This window comes from Entelurus aequoreus, linkage group LG23 (assembly GCF_033978785.1).
Source record: "Entelurus aequoreus isolate RoL-2023_Sb linkage group LG23, RoL_Eaeq_v1.1, whole genome shotgun sequence".
Lineage (NCBI taxonomy): Eukaryota > Metazoa > Chordata > Actinopteri > Syngnathiformes > Syngnathidae > Entelurus > Entelurus aequoreus.
This window is the reverse complement of record NC_084753.1, coordinates 4,178,523-4,200,770: the sequence shown is the minus strand read 5'-3', so window position 1 is coordinate 4,200,770 and position 22,248 is coordinate 4,178,523. Positions and strand designations below refer to the sequence as shown.

Genomic DNA, 22,248 nt, shown 5'->3' with positions numbered 1-22,248 from the left:
GAAACTATCACTCCAGTGTTCTAATGGTACAATGTGTTTGCTCATTGGCTCAGAAGGCTAATTGATGATTAGAAAACCCTTGTGCAATCATGTTCACACATCTGAAAACACTTTAGCTCGTTACAGAAGCTACAAAACGGACCTTCCTTTGAGCAGATTGAGTTTCTGGAGCATCACATTTGTGGGGTCAATTAAACGCTCAAAATGGCCAGAAAAAGAGAACTTTCATCTGAAACTCGACAGTCTATTCTTGTTCTTAGAAATGAAGGCTATTCCACAAAATTGTTTGGGTGACCCCCAACTTTTGAACGGTAGTGTACATTCTCAGATAAGTCTTGTGAGCCAATTTTAATTGACTAGATATTAACAGTTGATGTAAACTTTTCAACTATTCATGTTATTATTGTGAAATGCTTACCGTTGTGTGTATTCAGACAATTGTAAGCTTCTGACTATATATAATGCCCGTATGCAGTCGGACATGGGCATTAACCATTTTTAAGTAGGATTCAAAATAATTAAATTAGATTTGCTGATACTTGTATAAAATATTATGTAAATTAACTTTAAAAACCACACAAAGGAGTATTAAGTAAATCCCAAGATACCATTCAAGCATGCACACGAGGATGGAGGAAACCTGCTACTATGACATTTTCAATACTTTTTTGTCCTGTTAGAAATTGCAAATAGTTGCTGTATTTCATGAAGGCATAATTTTGGTTATCAATGTTAAAGTAATTTATTTAATGAAATGCAATTCTTTAATGATTTTTTTTTTTCTCTCCCTCTCATTTTCACTAACATTTTGACACGCACAATCAGCTTTGAGACTAATGTGTTTGTTTTTTTATCCTAACTTCTGCATTGTCTGGTGCAATAGCATGTGGAGGGTTTGCTGTCTTTTTCATTTCCCTGGGTGACTCCGCCTTCACTTTAACTCTCTCCGGCGGCAGCGTCTAACCCTGTTGACTCACTTCCTCTTTAGGACCAGATCCTGGTGGAGCTGCAGAACGACCTGACGCTCGTCAAGGCCGACCTTAGGCGTAAAGCCGAGGTGCCGACGCAGGCCGACCAGCATCCGCTGGTTCCCCGCTTGGGCTTTGCCACGCCGGGGTCCTGCAAGAGGCGGGGCTGCGGCGCCGCCACCGGAGCTGGAGACTCCGAGAACAAGCCTCCGACAAAGAGGGCTTTTTATCAGGCTTTGTTTCCCACATGCACGCCTACACGGAAATACAACACGCGTCACGCCGCCGATGTCAACCTAACCCCTTACTCTCGGATCTTAAGGTCACGGCAGCATTCCCCGCCTCCAGTTCCCACCCCTCGCGTCCTTAGAGGGAAGTACTGAACACTTTTGTATATTAATGTTCATCACTGTTTTGATTTATTCATTACAAATACAGTTCTGATTGTTTTGACTTTGCCTAGAATCCAACTAACAAGGGATTTGGTGTTTCTCACTTTTCTGACTTTATTAATCATTCACATCTTCTTTAACTATATTTATCCTTGGATGAGGCAGGTCAATGGTAACCGTGCACAAAAACTGCACGTACATTTTAAAAGTTAACTTGTGTATTTTTTTTTGCATTCAATGAGCTGTTTTATGGCTTTTGTTATCCTGGTGAAAGAAAAAATATTGCATGTTTTATAAGTTTGTATGCAACATAAAGTGCAATAAATCCTTGCAACATAATCTGTGAAGAGTTCCAATTTTTTGTGCAACACAAATACCAGAAACTAGCAATTCAGTTGGCCTTCTTGCTGTGGACTTTTCATATAATAAAAACTAGAGATGTCCGATAATATCGGCCTGCCGATAAATGCTTTAAAATGTGATATCGGAAATTATCAGTATCGTTTTTTTTAAAATCGGTATTGTTTTTAATTATTTTTTTACTAAATCAACATAAAAAAACACAAGATACACTTACAATTAGTGCACCAACCCAAAAAACCTCCCTCCCCCATTTACACTCATTCACACAAAAGGGTTGTTTCTTTCTGTTATTAATATTCTGCTTCCTACATTATATATCAATATAATGTATATGTTCCTTCTCGACTGCACTTAAATGTAGAGTATATGTAGTATATATTTATATTATATTATTTATTATTATTGTTGTCTATTGTGAGCGAACAGTGGTGCTGAATTTCCCCCAGGGATCAATAAAGTACTTTCTATTCTATTCTATATATCAATACAGTCTGCAAGGGATACAGTCCGTAAGCACACATGATTGTGCGTGCTGCTGGTCCACTAATAGTACTAACCTTTAACAGTTAATTTTACTCATTTTCATTCATTACTAGTTTCTATGTAACTGTTTTTATATTTTACTTTCTTTTTTATTCAAGAAAATGTTTTTAATTTATTTATCTTATTTTATTTTATACATTTTCTAAAAAAGGACCTTATCTTCACCATACCTGGTTGTCCAAATTAAGCATAATAATGTGTTAATTCCACGACTGTATATATCGGTATCAATGCACAATGTAAATATATTTTTATTACAGCCACCATAAATGCTACTAATGCTAATATTATGAATATTTATCATTTATCATTTATGAAATGCAAGACATGTCCTGTACTGTTTTTTTTAAAAATGTATATACATGAGTGACCCCAAAAGGGACAAGCGGTAAAAAATGGATGGATGGATGAGTGACATACTGTACTTACCGCTCTACTCTCGCGGTTTCCCGGTGCTCAGTTGTAGACTCTCCCTGACCAATCAGAACGCGTCATGCATTCGGCGCCGACCAATCAAAACGCGTCATGCATTCAGTGCCGACCAATCACAGTCGAGAGATTTTTTTTGCCCACTAATTTAAACCAGCACAGTTTGTTACTGTTTAAACCGCTGCGGCAAAACAACACAAGGAGAGGACACGCAGAGTGGACTTTTTGAGTGGACTATTTATTCAACATCGTTAATAAGGGCAACAGTTTTAATGTAAGAGAGGGGGGAAACTGCGAGTTTTCGTCGGTAGCAGCAGTATATGTGTGTTGCTAACAAGATGCCGTCGCGAGTTGCTGATTACGAGGTGCTGCACACTATAGGTTCTGGTTCTTACGGAAAATGCCAGAAAATAAGACGGAAATCTGACGGGAAAGTGAGTAACTATTGTTTACACGGCACAAAGTCACTATATTTAACTATTGTTTACTTTATCTAAAACATTGGACAGTGTTGCTATCGCTAGCTTGATATTGATGCTACTTCCGGGTACAACGCATGTAACGTAGCCGGTTTGGTTAGCAGTTTATGTTGTTTAATTATTGTTTTAGTGTATTTATAAATAAATAGTAATAATAATTAAAATATATAGTATTTGGCTAATACTGAAAAGTAATATACGGAGTGGTCGAATACTAGTGGCATGATATGATCACGTGGTCCCGGAAGTCAGCGTTTGCTTTTTTTAAAAGTATCCAAACAGTTCAAACACTATTAATATATCGCTTCCTGTCTTTGCCTGATGTCTTAAACAAAAATGTTGGTATTGTGTTTTAAAAAAAAAAAAAAGGTTCTGGTTTGGAAGGAGTTGGACTATGGTGCAATGGCTGAAAATGAGAAGCAGATGCTGGTGTCAGAGGTCAACCTCCTTCGGGAGCTGAAGCATCCCAACATTGTGAGATACTACGACCGCATCATTGACCGCTCCAACTACACCCTCTACATCGTCATGGAGTACTGCCAGGGTGGAGACCTGGCCAGCCTCATCGCCCAGTACGTCAGGGAAAGGTGACCGCCGTATTCTTCTTTTATAGGTTGATTACAACTCCAATTCAGCAGTGGTAGTTTTGTACAATGACCTTCGGTTGCAAATGTGGTGAATATTTGAATCCACTCTTTTGGAAGCATTATTCTGCTTAATAGACATACGAAAGGGAAAAGCGGTAGAAAATGGATGGATAGATTAATCCAGGGTTTGTCAACCACTGTGCGTGAGATACAGTCTGGTGTGCTGTGGGAGATGATGTAATTTCACCTATTTGGGTTAAAAATATTTTTTACAAACCAGTAATTATAGTCTGCAAATGATGTGTTGTTGTTGAGTGTCTAGAGCTCGGCAGAGTAACCGTGTAATACTCTTCCATATCAGTAGGTGGCAGCAGGTAGCTAATTGCTTTGTAAATGTCGGGAACAGCGGGAGGCAGCGTGCAGGTAAAAACGTGTCTAATGCTCAAACCACAAATGAACAAAAGGTGAGTGCCGCTAAGAAAAGGCATTGAAGCTTAGGAAAGGCTATGCAGAACGAAACTAAAACTGAACTGATAGAATAGAATATCTTTATTGCCATTGTACATTGTACAACGAAATTGTAAGCAAAACTATTTTAGTGCAAATTCATAACACATAAAACCATAAGAACATAGATAAATAGATAAAAATAGCAAGCACACAGCTCACATGCACAGTCATTATTGTCGTCTTGTGTTCAGCGACACTATTGCTCTCGGGTAAAAAGTGTTCTTAAGTCTGTTTGTCCGGCATTTTATTGTCCTGCAGTGTTTCCCATAAACTGCCAAGATACCTGTGGCGGTGGGGGCGTGGCTATGGGCGTGGTCACCATGACATCATCGAGTAATTTGGATAATTTACTACAATGATATGATTTTCTCTAAAAAGGCTCAAAAAATGTATACTTACTAATTAATAACAGTTTTGTTTTAAACGTCCATCCATCCATCTATTTTACAATATAATTACAACACTTTATGTACATATTTATATACAGATTTGAACAATATGTTATTCACTGAAATATATTTATTAATTGTGGTTCTTACAAAAAATATATCTTATAAAATATAAAAGCTAAAATGTCTCTTAAAGCTCTGCCCCTTTAATTAGTGCATACTAAATAATTTAACTTTAGCCTACTACTACAACCATATTATTTACCAGCAACATAAAGTGAAACAGAGGCAGAGGTGTCCTGCCACAGTCAGTAACATATAAACAGAAAACAGTAGTGGTCAAATACAAATAAGGCAACAAGAGAAGTATCCTACACTTCTCTTTTGTAAAGTAAATCTGAACAGCCTATATGGGCATCTACATCAACTACCACAACGGCTGCAATGGCAGAAGAAGGCTGCAGCAGAAAAGGGTCCCCAGTCGTCTTGGACTCCATGCCACTGGACCCTGACCCGATTCTGTCAAGGATGGTGTGGTGACTGTCTGTGCACCAGTCTCCCCACGTTAAACTAAGTCACGCACAGGCATCCTCCATAAAGGGATACACCCCTACCAGGAGGATCGTCATACTCGTTCGAGTGACCGCCGATGATGATGATGTTGTTATAAAAGGTCGTCATGGCTGTTGGTGTTTACGTGCAGCTAGTAAGCACGGAAATGGCATTAAAACGTCTTTTTTAAATTGTATTTATATATTTAAAAAAAAAAGGTTTTAATTGATTCTTGAAACTGATGAATCGATTTGGAAACATTATTTTGAATCGGCTGTGTATCGATTTTTTAGCACCCTTAGCAGACGGCACTAGGCGTTTATTTTAGGTAAGGTGTTATGGTCTTAATTTGAATGAATTTATGGATTTTATGTATGTATTTATTTGGATGTGTGTGTGTGTTTATTTTAGGTAAGGTGTTATGGTCTTAATTTGAATGAATTTATGGATTTTATGTATGTATTTATTTGGATGTGTGTGTGTGTTTATTTTAGGTAAGGTGTTATGGTCTTAATTTGAATGAATTTATGGATATGCTGTGATGTTTTTACCAGTGTCAAACTCAAGGCCCGGGGGCCACATCTGTTGTCACTTTGACTTTTGATTCCAATACAGGTTTCCCATTAGTTTGGTGGTAAACAACGATAATTAAAAAAAAAAAAAAGGAAACTGTGTAATATTATCACGTATCATTATCTTTGGTATCTGCGATGTGGCCCACGATGAAAATAAGTTTGACGCCCTTGCTCTACAGCAGTGTTTTTCAACCTTTTTTGAGCCAAGGCACATTTTTTTAATTAAAAAAAAAATCCGGAGGCACACCACCAGCAGACAAGGTTAAAAAATGAAACTCCACCAGGTTGTCGTGCCTTATTTGGAGTTTGTTGTTGTTTTCCAGTGTGTAGCGCTTAAGTTTTCTGTCTTGCGCTGTTATTTTGGTGGCACTTCCTGTTTTGTTGGTGTTTCCCTGTGGCAGCTTCATGCCTTCCTTTGAGTGCTATTCCCCGCACCTGCTTTGTTTTCGCAATTAAGACTGTTTTAGTTGTGCAGACGGACGCTCTCCTTCTTTGTGGGGACATTGTTGATTGTCATGTCATGTACGGATGTGGACGGCGTCTCTGCTCCACACGCTGTAAGTCTTTGCTGTCGTCCAGCATTCTGTCTTTGTTTACTTTGTAGCCAGTTCAGTTTTAGTTTCGTTCTGCATAGCCTTCTCTAAGCTGCGATGCCTTTTCTTAGGGGCATTCACCTTTTGTTTATTTTTGGTTTGAAAATTAGATACCTTTTTACCTGCACACTGCCTCCCGCTGTCGGTTGCATATTGTGATCATGACAAACCATGTTACCGACATCTACAGACCTGCTGCCACCTACTGATATGGAAGAGTATAACATGGTTAGTCTGCCGAGCTCTAGACAGCACCAACACTCAACAACGGCACTTTATTTGCAGACTATAATTACTGATTTGCAAAAAAGATTTTTAGACTTAGACAAACTTTAATGTTCCACAAGGGAAAATGTTCCACACAGTAGCTCAGTTACAAAGGATGGAAAGGATAAGAATGGAAAGGATTGTGCACAAAAAGAAGTATAAAGTAGACTTAAAATGTACCAATTTTTAACCCAATTAGGTGAAATGACATAATCTCCCACGGCACACCAGACTGTATCTCACTAGTTCTTGTCTTGCGCTCCTATTTTAATGGCTTTTTCTCTTTTTTTGGTATTTTCCTGTAGCAGTTTCATGTCTTCCTTTTGAGCGATATTTCCCGCATCTACTTTGTTTTAGCAATCAAGAAGATTTTAGTTGTTTTTTCCTTCTTTGTGGGGACATTGTTGATTGTCATGTTCGGATGTACTTTGAGGACGCCGTCTTTGCTCCACAGTAAGTCTTTGCTGTCGTCCAGCATTCTGTCTTTGTTTACTTTGCAGCCAGTTCAGTTTTAGTTTCGTTCTGCATAGCCTTCCCTAAGCTTCAATTACTTTTCTCAGGGGCACTCACCTTTTGTTTATTTTTGGTTTAAGCATTAGACACCTTTTTACCTGCACGCTGCCTCCCGCTGTTCCCGACATCTGCAAAGCAATTAGCTAGCGGCTGCCACCTACTGATATGGAAGAGTATTACACGGTTACTCTGCCGAGCTCTAGACAGCACCGACACTCAACAACAACAACACATCATTTGCAGACTATAATTACTGGTTTGCAAAAAATATTTTTAACCCAAAGAGGTGAAATTAGATCATCTCCCACGGCACACCACACTAGTGTGCCGCGGGACATTGGCTGAAAAACACTGCTCTACAGCATCTTCTTATATAACCTTTTTTGTTGGCTCAGACGTTATTTGGAGGAGAGGTTCATCCTGCGGGTCATGGCTCAGCTGATGCTGGCGTTAAAGGAGTGCCACAGGCGGAGTGACAACAGACCCACCGTCCTCCACCGGGACTTGAAACCAGCCAACATCTTCCTGGACGTGAAGCAGAACGTGAAACTCGGCGACTTCGGCCTTGCCCGGATCCTCAACCACGACACAAGCTTTGCGAAGACGTTTGTCGGGACGCCCTACTACATGTCTCCTGTCAGTTTTGTCTGGCATTTGGCGAGCGCTAATGATTCCCTGCGGGTTGTTTACCCCCCATGTGTCTGTCTTTCAGGAGCAAATGAACCAGATGTCGTACAATGAAAAGTCCGACATTTGGTCTCTGGGCTGTTTGCTGTATGAGCTGTGTGCACTATCGTAAGTTCTTATCTCCTGTAATGTATAATATGAACAGGATGGTGTGTAATGTTGTCTGCTCTACAGGCCGCCGTTTACAGCCTACAACCAAAAGGAGCTTGCAGTGAAAATCCGAGTGGGGAAATTTTGCAGAATCCCGTTTCGATATTCCGAAGAATTAAACACCCTGCTCAAGAAAATGCTCAACTTGAAGGTTTGAAATTGTTGTTTTTGTTGCACTTTTTTTGTAATTTTGCCTACCATTCACAATTTAGTGACCTTCCTTAAAGGCCTACTGAAAGCCACTACTACCGACCACGCAGTCTGATAGTTTATATATCAATGATGAAATCTTAACATTGCAACACATGCCAATACGGCCGGGTTAACTTATAAAGTGCAATTTTAAATTTCCCGGGAAATATCCGGCTGAAAACGTGTCAGTATGATGACGTTTGCGCGTGACGTCACGGATTGTAGCAGACATTTTGGAACAGCACGTCTGTTTTCATCGCAAAATTCCACAGTATTCTGGACATCTGTGTTGGTGAATCTTTTGCAATTTGTTTAATGAACAATGAAGACAGCAAAGAAAGAAGCTGTAGGTGGGATCGGTGTATTAGCGGCTGGCTACAGCAACACAACGCCGTCCGCCGCTGCGCCGCTGTCTGGGTTTACTTCCTCCGTCTCCGGGCCGCCGACCGCACCGATGATCGTGGTGAAGTCCTCCGTCGCGCCGTCGATCGCTGGAACGCAGGTGAGTACGGGTGGTGATGACCAGATGAGGGCTGGTGTAGGTGGAGAGCTAATATTTTTAGCATAGATCTGTCGAGGTCCCGTAGCTAAATTAGCTTCAATGGCGTCGTTAGCAACAGCATTGCTAGGCTTCGCCAGGCGGGACAGCATTAACCGTGTGGTTACAGGTCCAGTGTTTGGTTCGGTGTCTCCTGATAGTAGAAGTAATAGTAGTATTGTTGATCTTCGGTCTATCCTTACAGTCAGGGGCATGTTTCTTTGGTTTCTATCCGCAGTTAAGCACGATGCTATCACGTTAGCTCCGAAGCTAAAGTGTTTCGCTGATGTATTGTCGTGGAGATAAAAGTCACTGGGAATGTCCACTTCGTGTTCTCGACTCTCATTTTCAAGAGGATATAGTATCCCAGGTGGTTTAAAATACAAATCCGTGATCCACAATAGAAAAGGGAGAAAGTGTGGAATCCAATGAGCCCTTGTACCTAAGTTATGGTCAGAGCGAAAAAAGATACATCCTGGCGTCCTGCACTGCACTCTAATCCTTCACTCTGACTTTCCTCATCCACGAATCTTTCATCCTCGCTCAAATTAAGGGGGTAATCGTCGCTTTCTCGGTCCGAATCGCTCTCGCTGCTGGTGGGAATGATTGTAAACAATGTGCAGATGTGAGGAGCTCCACAACCTGTGACGTCACGCTACTTCCGGTACAGGCAAGGCTTTTTTTATCAGCGACCAAAAGTTGCGAACTTTATCGTCGATGTTCTCTACTAAATCCTTTCAGCAAAAATATGGCAATATCGCGAAATGATCAAGTATGACACATAGAATGGACCTGCTATCCCCGTTTAAATAAGAACATTTCATTTCAGTAGGCCTTTATACTTTTCAATCTGGCCCGTCGGACATTCCCAAATCATTTTTTTAGAGCTTTAAGATGGAAAGTGTAGCTGCCATTATGATGTGCAGTGATGTTTTCTAATGACCGTAAGTCTTCAACTATACAAAGTATTTCAATGGTTGGAATCTGCGCTTTTGCAAGATGTACTAGTTACTAGGGATGATGTTTGATAAGAAATTATCGAGTTTGAGCCTATTATCGAATCCTCTTATCGAATCCAGATAGGTTGTTGTATATGGAAAAAAACACAATATTTGGTTTAACAAAAGCTAACTTTTATTTTATAAGTATAAAATAAAATAGATAAATAAATATTGACTGTTACCACCCCTAAAAAAAAAATTAAAAAATATTGACTGTTGTTACCCAAAGTATATTAAGTGGGATTTTTCAGAAAAACAAATATATACAGTAACACAAAAACAACCTGTCTCTGTGATCACTATATGTGTATAAATAATAATATAGTGTTAAATAAAATCAGTCCCTTGGGCACAAAACTGAAAATAATACAGCTCTCCAAAAAGTTGCTGCTATTGGAACATACTAACTACACACACACACAGGCAGACAGCTAACAAACAATCCAAGACGTCTAATAAAGTTCCAAAGCTGATGAATCCATTTAGGCTCTTTATTGTTGTTGATCTTGCTTTGTCTTTTCCTATCTTTACTTTTGTCTTGCACTGGACCGTTATTTTTATTTATTTTTTAAACTGAAATACACACAATGACACATGTATAAGCTATGTGATTCAATTAACAACTGGCAGCCATTTTAAGTCCTCAAAACATCCATTGAAACAGTGCACAAAAATCGTTTTTCAATAAACATCTGAGTTTTTGCGTTGAAAAAATGCAGAGGCACACCACCAGCAGACATCATTAAAAAACTAAACTCAGTTGACAGTAAAAAGTCGTTGTCGCAATTGTTGGGTATGACTTTAAACCATAACCAAGCATGCATCACTATAGCTCTTGTCTCAAAGGTGTACTATCACCACTTGTCTCATCACGTCCTGACTTATTTGGAGTTTATTGCTGTTTTCCTGTGTGTAGTGTTTTAGTTCTTGTCTTGCGCTCCTATTTTAATGGCTTTTTCTCTTTTTTTGGTATTTTCCTGTAGCAGTTTCATGTTTTCCTTTTGAAAAGAAGAAAGAAGATTTTAGTTGTTTTTATCCTTCTTTGTGGGAACATTGTTGATTTTTATGTCATGTTCGGATGTACTTTGTGGACGCCCTCTTTGCGCCACAGTAAGTCTTTGCTATCGTCCAGCATTCTGTTTTTGTTGACTTTGCAGCCAGTTCAGTTTTAGTTTCGTTCTGCATAGCCTTCCCTAAGCTTCAATTACTTTTCTTAGGGGCACTCACCTTTTTGTTTATTTTTGGTTTAAGCATTAGACACCTTTTTACCTGCATGCTGCCTCCCGCTGTTTCCGACATCTACAAAGCAATTAGCTCCTGGCTGCCACCTACTGATATGGAAGAGTATTACACGGTTACTCTGCCGAGCTCTAGACAGCACCGACACTCAACAACAACAACAACACATCATTTGCAGACTATAATTACTGGTTTGCAAAAAATATTTTTAACCCAAATAGGTGAAATTAGATAATCTCCCACGGCACACCAGACTGTATTTCACAGCACAGTGGTTGAAAAACACTGATCGAAGTCACAGCAGCTCAGACGAGTCACCAAGCAGTGTGGGTGGGGAGCGTTTCCACAGTGTGTTTCCAGAGCAGCCGGCCTGAAATGTGGGTGTCAGGGACAGACGTGGAAGATTTTTTTACAACAAAGTTCTAAAGCTTAGTGATATATCATATTGGAAGTGTTTTTTTTGTTTTTTTTACCCTTCAAGTTCATATCTCGCTGTGTTTGTTGCGTTTCGCTTGATTGTAAAATATGTGGATGGAGAGGGGGTGTGACGTTCATTTGTTGTCAATATTCAGTGTTTTATCCTTCATAGTTAATATTGTAAATAATAATAATAATAATACCTGGGATTTATATAGCGCTTTTCTAAGTACCCAAAGTCGTTTTACATGTTAAAAACCCATCCTTCATTCACACCGCATTCTTTATTTTCATATACATTCTGGGTGCCTCATTCAGTAAAAAAATGTAAAATTCCCTTCTGTTTTTTAAGGCGGTCTGTCATAACGTTTTTCGCATTCAGACATTATTGTGAGGTTTTGTATTAGTGTTCCTAAAAATAGATATACCAGCCCCCAGACATATTTTTTCTCTAAATTTGGCCCCCCGAGGCAAAGTAATTAAACTAACAATGGAGCTAATTGGAGACATGACATCATTGTCTATTGCGTCCATAAAACTCTCTCAAAACATCCAAAAAGTGCCAACAATACTCAATTTACATTTCATGACCTGAATATTAACCAAGTATTAGTGGTATTGTAATTATAAGCGCTAACGTTAAGGACCTACTTTTAGCGGCGCATTGATCACAGAGAGGTAAGGTTAGTAGTTTATGCTAGTTTATACAACCCCCAGCAAAAATCTACAGGAAGTTTGCAATTCCCCCTTCAAAACAAAAGTTTTGTAAAAACCGGTCACCTTTTTTCAAACATTATCTCCTCTGAGCGCGTTTGTCGTGTCGGCTTCAATCTAGCACAGGAGAGAGATTGAACCCTTCTGATTAAAAGTTGACGAAAGAGTTTTAACTACTGCTCCGGTTTGGATTTTATGTGCCGTCAAAGTCGGTCCCGTCCATCGCTGATTGCAGCTTTAATTATGTTTGTTTTGTCTCATGACTCAGTCTGCCATGAGTAGAAGGAAAAAGTCAAGGTTGTGATCCGTCTATGAAATAAATGTGTATGGTTAAAATGAGCAAAATACGTAACTATTACGTATTGTTATTATGAAAGTGACACCTACTACACTACATATAGACTTACAGCGTGTACATAAAAAGTTGATGTAGGTGTTTGGATGTTTTTGAGAGCTTTATAAGCAGAGTAGAGCGAAACCCATGTCAGGTTCAAACACAGAGCTATCTATTACACAAGACCAGAAGAAGGAATCAGGCAGAGACAGAGTTCAATTTTTCTCATGAGGAGAGACGTATTGGGTTGTACACTCGGTTACAGTTCCCCCTACGCTCTAAGGTACAGTCCCACATGCGCCTCTATTTATTCAGGAGGTCCCTAGTGAACATCACTGAGGCTGGTTCTGAAGGGAGAGGTAATGCAAGCAGCCCCAGTAGACACAATACATGATTATTTAGAATGGAAATGTGCTGACACTCGTGATTTTGCCCTGTCTCTGTTTTGTCTGCGTTGAGGTACTCGATGTCCGTCCTTGGCTGTCAGCAGGCAGGGTCTGGAAACAAACTGCTGACACGAGACAACTCGCAAAGCAAGATTACTAGGGATGTCCGATAATGGCTTTTTTGCCGATATCCGATATTGTCCAACTCTTAATTACCGATACCAATATATATAGTCGTGGAATTAACACATTATTATGCCTAATTTGGACAACCAGGTATGGTGAGGATAAGGTCTTTTTAAAAAAAAAAAAAAAAAAAAAATAAGATAAATAAATTAAAAACATTTTCTTGAATTAAAAAAAGTAAAACAATATAAAAATGGTTACATAGAAACTAGTAATTAATGAAAATGAGTAAAATTAACTGTTAAATGTTAGTACTATTAGTGGACCAGCAGCACGCACAATCATGTGTGCTTACGGACTGTATCCCTTGCAGACTGTATTGATATATATTGATATATAATGTAGGAACCAGAATATTAATAACAGAAAGAAACAACCCTTTTGTGTGAATGGGGGAGGGAGGTTTTTTGGGTTGGTGCACTAATTGTAAGTGTATCTTGTGTTTTTTATGTTGATTTAATAAAAAATAAAAATAAAAAAACATACCGATAATAAAAATAACGATACCGATTATTTCCGATATTACATTTTAAAGCATTTATCGGCCGATAATATCGGCAGGCCGATATTATCGGACATCTCTAAAGATTACAAGTTGTGCCTTTGCACAGATAGAAAAGTACAACTTCAGCACAATTGATAATAACTACTGTATTTTTCGGAATATAAGTCGCTCCGGAGTATAAGTCGCACCAGCCGAAAATGCATAATAAAGAAGGAAAAAAACCATATATAAGTCTCACTGGAGTACAAGTCGCATTTTTTGGGGAAATGTATTTGATAAAAGCCAACACCAAGAATAGACATTTGAAAGGCAATTTAATCCAATCCAATCCAATCCACTTTATTTATATAGCACATTTACACAACAAGAATGTTTCCAAAGTGCTGCACAGCCATGTTAAAAACAATATTAAAAACAATATTAAAAACTATATTAAAAACAATATTAAAAACAATATTATGCTACACCAATGACTGAATAAAAACAAAGAATAAATGAATAGAAAACCAATACAGAGACAATATAAAAAATAAATATGATTAAAAACGATTTTAAAGGGTGAAACCAATTAAAACAGTAAAATAGACATCAAAATTTATAACCCTAACCCTAACCACACAGGACAACAGAGGACAGAAGACCACACAACTCACGTAGTGTTAAAAGCCAAAGAATAAAAGTGGGTCTTTAGACGAGACTTAAAACACTCCACTGTGGGAGCAGTTTGAACATGGAGGGGCAGAGTGTTCCAGAGTTTAGGGCCGACCACAGAGAAGGCCCTGTCTCCCCTGGTTTTAAGTCTCGTCCTGGGCACCACGAGCTGGAGCTGGCTCTCGGACCTCAGAGCGCGCGCAGGAGTGTAAATTTGGATGAGGTCCGAGATATACTGAGGTGCCAGTCCATGTAAAGCTTTAAAAACAAACAGCAAGGATTTAAAATCAATTTTAAAATGAACAGGGAGCCAGTGCAAACTCCGAAGAATTGGGGTTATATGCTCACGTTTCCTGGCCCCTGTTAAAAGTCGTGCTGCCGCGTTCTGGACTAACTGCAACCGGGAGAGAGTTTTTTGGCTAATGCCAGCATAAAGTGCATTGCAGTAGTCTAGGCGACTTGAAATAAAAGCATGCACGACTTGTTCAAAAAGGTTAAAAGATAAAAATGGTTTTACCTTTGCTAAAAGACGAAGATGATAAAAACACGATTTTAAAACGCCATTGACTTGTTTGTCAAATTTAAAATCGCTGTCTATAGTGACGCCAAGGCTGGTGACTTTGGGACGCACATGATTTTGCAATGGTCCCAAGTCAGTGAGGGCCGGACCAAAAACTGAAATTTCCGTTTTTCCCTCATTCATTATTAAAAAATTCTGGGCTAACCAAGCCTTGACATCACATAGACAGTTGAGAAGGGGTGTCAGGGGGCCGTGGCCTTTTGAAATTGGCATATACATTTGGCAGTCATCTGCATAAAAGTGATAAGACACTCCATGTTTCTTAAAAATCTCTCTAAGAGGGAGAATGTACAAGGAAAACAGGATGGGGCCTAGAATGGATCCCTGGGGGACATTTATTTAAAATAAATAAAGAATAGTGAACAACAGGCTGAATAAGTGTACGTTATATGAGGCATAAATAAGCAACTGGTATGTTAACGTAACATATTATGGTAAGAGTCATTCAAATAACTATAACCTATAGAACATGCTATACGTTTACCAAACAATCTGTCACTCCTAATCGCTAAATCCCATGAAATCTTATACGTCTAGACGTATAAGATTTCATGGGATTTGATATTTTACGGTAATGTGTTAATAATTTCACACATAAATCGCTCCTGAGTATAAATTGCACCCCCGGCCAAACTATGAAAACTGCGACTTATAGTCCGAAAAATACGGTATAGCAACGGCCTTTAAGCATAAGAGTTGTGTGATAACTTATACATAATTATTCTAACACCCATTGTTAGCTGACTTTTGCTAATGTTTATTTACGAGTTAGAATGCATAAAAAGAAGAAAAGCTTATGTGTGCTTGTCTCACATAAGGATTGTGAATGATAAGCCAAAATCCAAAAACGGTGCACTTGCCCCTTAACCAACCCAGGGCGAAATGCATGTATCACTGCATTGTTGTTGTTACCTCCAGGACTATCTCAGGCCGTCTGTGGAGGCCATCCTCGAGAGCAGCCTGCTGGCAGAAGCGGTCAGTGAAGAGCACAGGAAGCAGGAGCATCAGCGGAGGAAGTTGTCGGACTGTGACTGTCCTCCCGAAAAGGCGGCAGAAGCGTCCCCGCCGTCCGTCAAAGCAGCAGCGGAGCTCCAGCTTAGAGAGCAAGCGCTAAAGGAGCGAGAAAAGGCGCTGAAGGAACGCGAGAAGATGCTGGAGCGTGAGTATGAATCCATCTCTTGAGTATTGCGTTAAGACATCGGCCACAATTTAACCCAAGAGAACAGTTTTTTCTGAATTGTTTGTTAGCTGCATTCGGATAAAAATCCTGCTATATTGCCGCATCAGAGACGAGACAAAAGTGCAAGTATAGCAAAAAAAATACCAAACGTATAATAACATTTTAAACACAGAAAACTACTCAAAATTCAAGACACCTGATAGAGAGTGAACTTTTGCAGACCGGTCCGCAGCTACAAAAAGGTTGGGGACCACAGCTTTAGAGGTTCAGTTGCAATCAAAACTTTGAGTTACATGCATCCCCGCCACTAGTTAGCGTAGCGCAGTGCTTCTCAATTATTTTCTTACGCCCTCCCTTCCAGGAAGAAGAAAATATTTTGCGCCTATGTTCCCGTGTTCTACTGCGTGACTGATCGTCTTAAGTTTAAACTCTGCGTCGTAAGCGTGTCTCTTAATAGGAGCCATTTTGGGGTCTTTACATAAACAAGCAAATAGAAATGAAATGGCACGCCTCGCGCAGTCATATATCCCAGCATGCACCGCGCGCTTCTTCTTCTTCTACGGGGGAAAATGAAGACGGGGGAAAATGAAGTCGGCGACTGCTTACCGTAGTTGCGATTGATTGATTTATTGAAACTTTTACTTGTTGGAGGCTCAATATTGGTCCATATATAAGGTGCACCGGATTATAAGGCGCACTGTCAGCTTTTGACAAAATTGGAAGTTTTTAGGTGCGCCTTATAGTGCGGAAAATACGGTAGATGGGGGAAATATCGCTCAAAGGAAGACATGCTACAGGAAAATACCAAAAAAAGAGAAAAAGCCACCACAATAGGAGCACAAGAGTCATATCCAACAATTGCATTGAAGCTTAGGGAACGAAACTAAAACTGAACTGGCTACAAAGTAAACAAAAACAGAATGCTGGACGACAGCAAAGACTTACAGCGTGTTGAGCAAAGACGGCGTCCACAAAGCAAAACTCAAAGTAAGTCAGGGTGTGATGTGACAGGTGGTGACATTACACCTACTATGAGACAAGAGCTACAGTGATGCATGGTTGGTTGTGGTTTAAAGTCATACCCAAAAATTGCGACAACAACTTTTTACTGTCAATATCGGCTGCTGAGTTTCATTTTCTTATGATTTCTGCTGGTGGTGTGCCTCCGCATTTTTTCAATGAAAAAAATGTGCCTTGGCTCAAAAAATGGTTGTAAAAACACGGCATGAGATTATAGCTAGAGATGGACATAACTTTGTTTTCCAACCATTGGAAGGAAGAAAGTGAGTGAATGACAGCGCTGAGAAGACAAGAGACGAGAAATAAATCGGCTGCATGTTTCCAACTTGAGCGCATCACTGCTAGTCCATACTGAAGTAGAATGAGTCCGCCTGCCAATAATGTAAAATTATACCAAAAGGGCAGACATTTCTGACCTGTGCTGGCAAAATGAGTCACAATGAGGAAATTTTAAAAACGGAGTTATTGATATTTACATATTCTCCATCTAAAGACCTTCAAAATGATATATGGTTTGTTGGAATCGGACAGAAAATGACCGAGTTACATCCGATTGAAGTCGACCAAGTTTGAGGGTCCGTTTTGAGAAAAACCAGCTTAAAGTTTACTGTTCCAGAACAGAATGTTCCAAAACAAAACTCCATAGCAACCATACCTTAAAAGTCCTTGTAGCAACACCAAAATTGGTACAATTAAAGTCAAATCCCATGTCTAAAGGAAAAATATATATTCAACTCTATTGAAAACGGATATGTACAAAAATTTCAACACTGTTATGTCACTGTTTTTTTGTTCACTGGTCAGTTTGTCAGCTGGTCAGCTGTCCGTAATATTCCTGACCAGCAGCACTAAGAAGATTTGCCGACTGCAGTGAATTTAGCGCACTTATGTACCCTCTCCACCTTCTAAATCCATTACGGAATGTAAAACAGTCTTAACTTATCCACAAAAATAATAATGAAATGTTCGAAAATCACCTTTTTTCACATAATATTCCGTTCGAATTACTGTGTGTTGTTTTTCATCAGGGCGCTGCCATGATACCACAATGCACCGCGCGGGGTGATTCAACCAATGAGGGTACGCCTCACAGCGACCGCTTAGCAACAAGCCGGATTTGTTTACGTCGGGACAGGTTTAAAAACTCGAATTGTATTGGTTCAGAATGGCGTCATCGGGAATTCCATGCTCATTTTTATAAAGTAGGTAAACTTGGCGTCACAATGATAGCAAATATGGCTAGGGGGATTCCCCCTTATTGCCGCGAGTGAGCGTTGAAAACACTGGATTTTCTCAAGGAATTTTAACACAAAGGACTAATTTCTGAAGACATACCTCGTACAAAACCTTCAAATAAAGGTGATTTAAGATGTTTTCTTGCTATTTCGATGATTGGGATCGCTAGATTGTGGCTTTATGGACTCATTTTTGTGAAAATCTCAATTTCAACCAAGATACATTTTTTTCACTTATTTGCCTGTAGCTCAAAATTAGCCTGTGCGTATTCCGACTCATTTTGCCAGCACGGGTCACATTGATTTATGAATATATGGAAAAGCTGCTGCTGATGTGTTTGACGGAGAAGCAACTAAAAGGAGATACCAAAAAAGTCCGCTCTTTAAGGTAAATGCTGTACATTATAATTCATAAAACTACTGTAGTTATTAGTATCAATCAAAGTGTATTTACATAGCCCTTAATCACAAGTGTCTCAAAGGGCTGCACAAGCCACAACGACATCCTCGGCTCAGGGCAAGAAAAAACTCAACCCAATGTGATACTTTATTCTCTATTGTATCCTTTTTATACAAAAATGTTTTTAATGCAAAAGTTTTTCTTTTTAAAATGCATGTTACATGTTAAAAGAGTGCTGTTTTGGAGGTACGGGGGGAATTCAATTGATTTCAATTAACTTCAAGGGGAGACGTTGATTGGAGATACAAGTGTTTTTAGTTGAGCGCTCCGAGCTGAGCTCAAGCCTCACAAGATTTGCTGTCATCACGCATGATTACATCTTATATTACGTTATCTTGTTGGACTTTTCCCCCCAAAATTAACAATGCACGGTCCGCTGTGTTTGAGATTATTTTGTGCTTTTGGTTTTTGTTGAATTGTTTTTTGTTTATTTCAGAAAGAGAGCGTGAGATGTGTGTTCGTGAGCGACTGGCAGATGAGAAGCTGTTGAGGTAGGGTATACAGTATTGTTTTTAAAAAAAAAACTTGCAACCTTTTAGCCCAAAATGGACATGTGTTCCTTATGTGATATGATTGTTCAGTTTGAAGGTTAGCGACCGGAAATTTAACCAGAACATTTTTAAAATGTCATTGTTTTCCTGATGGCAACATTGTTAGAACAGGATATAAACATAAAGTATACACACTTTCTGTTAAGATCTCCTTCGGGCTCATTAATCTCCCATTATAACTGCTATTTTTTTTAACAGACTGTAATCCTGGTATATTTGACCAAGTATTGGCCATGCAAACCGAAATAATCTCATTCCTGCCGATTGGGAAAACAAGAAAACATTGTGCCCCTCAACCACCAGATGGTGCCAGAGGACCACCATGCATAATTTTGATGCGCGTAAATGAGGTTAGACTGCTCTTAAACCGCTAAAATGCAATAAAAATTATCTTGGGCAGGTGCAGGCGCAAGCGCAGGCACAGGTGCGTGCGTGCGTGTATTTTATTTATTTATTTATATATATATATATATATATATATATATATATATATATATATGTATATATATGTATATATATGTATATATGTGGGTGTATATATATATGTGTGTGTGTATATATATATGTAATGTATATATATATATATATATATATATATACATGTGTGTTTGTATATATATATAAGTAGTAGGCAGTGTAAAATGTATATATTCTTGTCAAATATCAAAATCAATGTTGTCATGAGCTATTGACCTACAGCCTATTCAAGGCTGTAATTAGCCGTCCCCAAATGTGGCACTCTGCAACTTATTTTTGGAAATATTGTACATTGGGGGTTTAAAAAAACTTAAATTTTTGACAAAAGGGCCAAAAAAACGTTTTAAATATAATGAAATACTTTGTATCAATAGCTAGATCTAAAGTTGTTTAAAGATTTCAAGCGTTTAGAGTGAAAATACAAATACAATTTATTATTTTGAGTGGGACCCTTTTTGGTCTTAAGAGTATGTGTATAGTCAATTTTAAGATTGCACAAGAGTTACTATTATTTCAACTTCATCCACAAGGGTGGAATATAAGGCAACTGAACTATCTAAAGCAGTAGTTCTCAGAAATGTTATCATGTTTACATCATTCTTTCAGGGCAGAGAGCTTGCTGAGGAATTTTAATCTCCAGCACAAGAAGGCACAGACCCCGCTTTATGGCCAAGACATAGGTATGCGTGTCACATGACGACCTCTGGATACACTCCATTGATTACAAAATATAATGTTGGATTGAATTTATTTTTTTTACAATGATGTCAATAAAGATTGTACCAAGCATTAAACTGATGTTTGTTTTGTATGATATATTCTTTGACTCAGGTGTGTGGGAGATGGGCTCGCCTGGCAAGAAGAAGGTCCACTTTGCTGGGGCCAGCAATGAGAACAAACCGCTGCTTGGCTCTCTGACAGTGACCCCACAGGAGGACATTTACGGTCGACACGCTCAGATCCTGAATGAAGTGGAGAGAGCCTGTCAGCTCCTTGGCTTCCGCATCTGACAGCTTTGTCAAGTGTAAATAGTGTTACAAGGGCTTGACCACTGTGTGTACATTTGGCTCTTTGTATGTGTGTTATTTATACATTAATGATAAGCTGTAGATACAACGTGAGTGTGATAGTAGTTAATCGATGGATGATGGATACATTAACTCAGTGGTTCTTAACCTGGGTTCGATCGAACCCTAGGGGTTCGGTGAGTCGGCCTCAGGGGTTCGGCGGAGGTCAAGACACACCCGACTCATCGTGTAAATAAAAACTTCTCCCTATCGCTGTATTACGGATACGGCAGCAGCAGAAGTCACACTGATTTGCAGGTGTGTAATTTGTTGTGAGTTCATGCACCGTGTTGGTTTTGTTATTTGAACAAAGTGATGTTCATGCACGGTTCATGTTGTGCACCAGTACAAAAACATACAACTTTGTCTTGAATTTGAAAAAAAAGGGATGGTACCAAAATTGTTCACAAGATGGCGCTAGTTTACCACATTCAAAAGTCCTGCATTGGCCAGATTGGGGTAGCGGTGTACCACAATTGTCTGGATCATAACCAGCTATTGTCAGTTTGAATAAATAGAGCAGGAAAGTTTTAGGGACAAAGTGATTGAGGATAGAGATGTCGATAAATGCTTTAAAATGTAATATCGGAAATTATCGGTATCAGGTTTTTTTTTAATCTCTATGGTTTTTTGCTGTTTTTGTTTTTTTTATTTATTGAATCAACATAAAAAACACAAGATACTCTTACAATTAGTGCACCAACCAAAAAAAATCTCCCTCCCCCATTTACATTCATTCACACAAAAGGGTTGTTTCTTTCTGTTATTAATATTCTGGTTCCTACATTATATATCAATATATATCAATACAGTCTGCAAAGGATACAGTCCGTAAGCACACATGATTGTGCGTGCTGCTGGTCCACTAATAGTACTAACCTTTAACAGTTAATTTGACTCATTTTCATTAATTACTAGTTTCTATGTAACCGTTTTTATATTGTTTTACTTTCTTTTTTATTCAAGAAAATGTTTTTATTTTATTTATTTATTTTTTTTTTTTTTTTTAAAGGACCTTATCTTCACCATACCTGGTTGTCCAAATTAGGCATAATAATGTGTTAATTCCACGACTGTATATATCGGTATCGGTAATTAAAGAGTTGGACAATATCAGATATCGGCAAAAAGCCATTATCGGACATCCCTGATTTATTTTTTTTATTATAGAGGTTTATTTGAAATTGGGACAGATACAAAAACATAGACATTTGAAACAGTTATCAATGTATGCATTCATAGTGTTTGTAGCCAAAGCTAATTTACCACACTTGTCCCCAACAACAACACAGATCCATCCATTTCCTACCGCTTGTCCCTTTCGGGGTCGCGGGGGGTGCTGGAGCCTATCTCAGCTGCATTCGGGCGGAAGGCCGGGTACACCCTGGACAAGTCACCACCTCATCGCAGGGCCAACACAGATAGACAGACAACATTCCCACACTAGGGCAGTTCCAACATCATTAAAATAGGAAAATAAAAAATAGAATGAGTCGATAATGATAATAGTAATAATAC

At 38.9% G+C, this 22,248-nt stretch overlaps 2 protein-coding genes across 4 annotated transcripts in view; both read left to right on the top strand.

Annotated features, from left to right (window-relative positions):
- The window catches only part of kif20a (kinesin family member 20A), a 37,235-nt gene extending 35,536 nt beyond the window's left edge, over positions 1 to 1,699 (top strand). For all 3 annotated transcript variants that reach the window (XM_062034877.1, XM_062034878.1, XM_062034879.1), the window contains exon 19: positions 989 to 1,699. In XM_062034877.1, coding sequence (XP_061890861.1) covers positions 989 to 1,351 — 363 coding nt within the window. In that variant the 3' untranslated portion in view covers positions 1,352 to 1,699. The remainder of the gene's footprint in view (positions 1 to 988) is intronic.
- A 1,125-nt stretch (positions 1,700 to 2,824) lies between these two features.
- Positions 2,825 to 21,729, top strand: nek2 (NIMA-related kinase 2). Its single transcript, XM_062034315.1, has 9 exons — positions 2,825 to 3,129; positions 3,544 to 3,761; positions 7,556 to 7,796; positions 7,873 to 7,955; positions 8,022 to 8,148; positions 15,659 to 15,899; positions 19,072 to 19,126; positions 20,270 to 20,343; positions 20,495 to 21,729. The coding sequence occupies exons 1-9, from the start codon at positions 3,016 to 3,018 to the stop codon at positions 20,671 to 20,673; spliced, it is 1,332 nt and encodes a 443-aa protein (XP_061890299.1). The 5' UTR covers positions 2,825 to 3,015; the 3' UTR covers positions 20,674 to 21,729.
- The last annotated feature ends 519 nt before the right edge of the window (positions 21,730 to 22,248 follow it).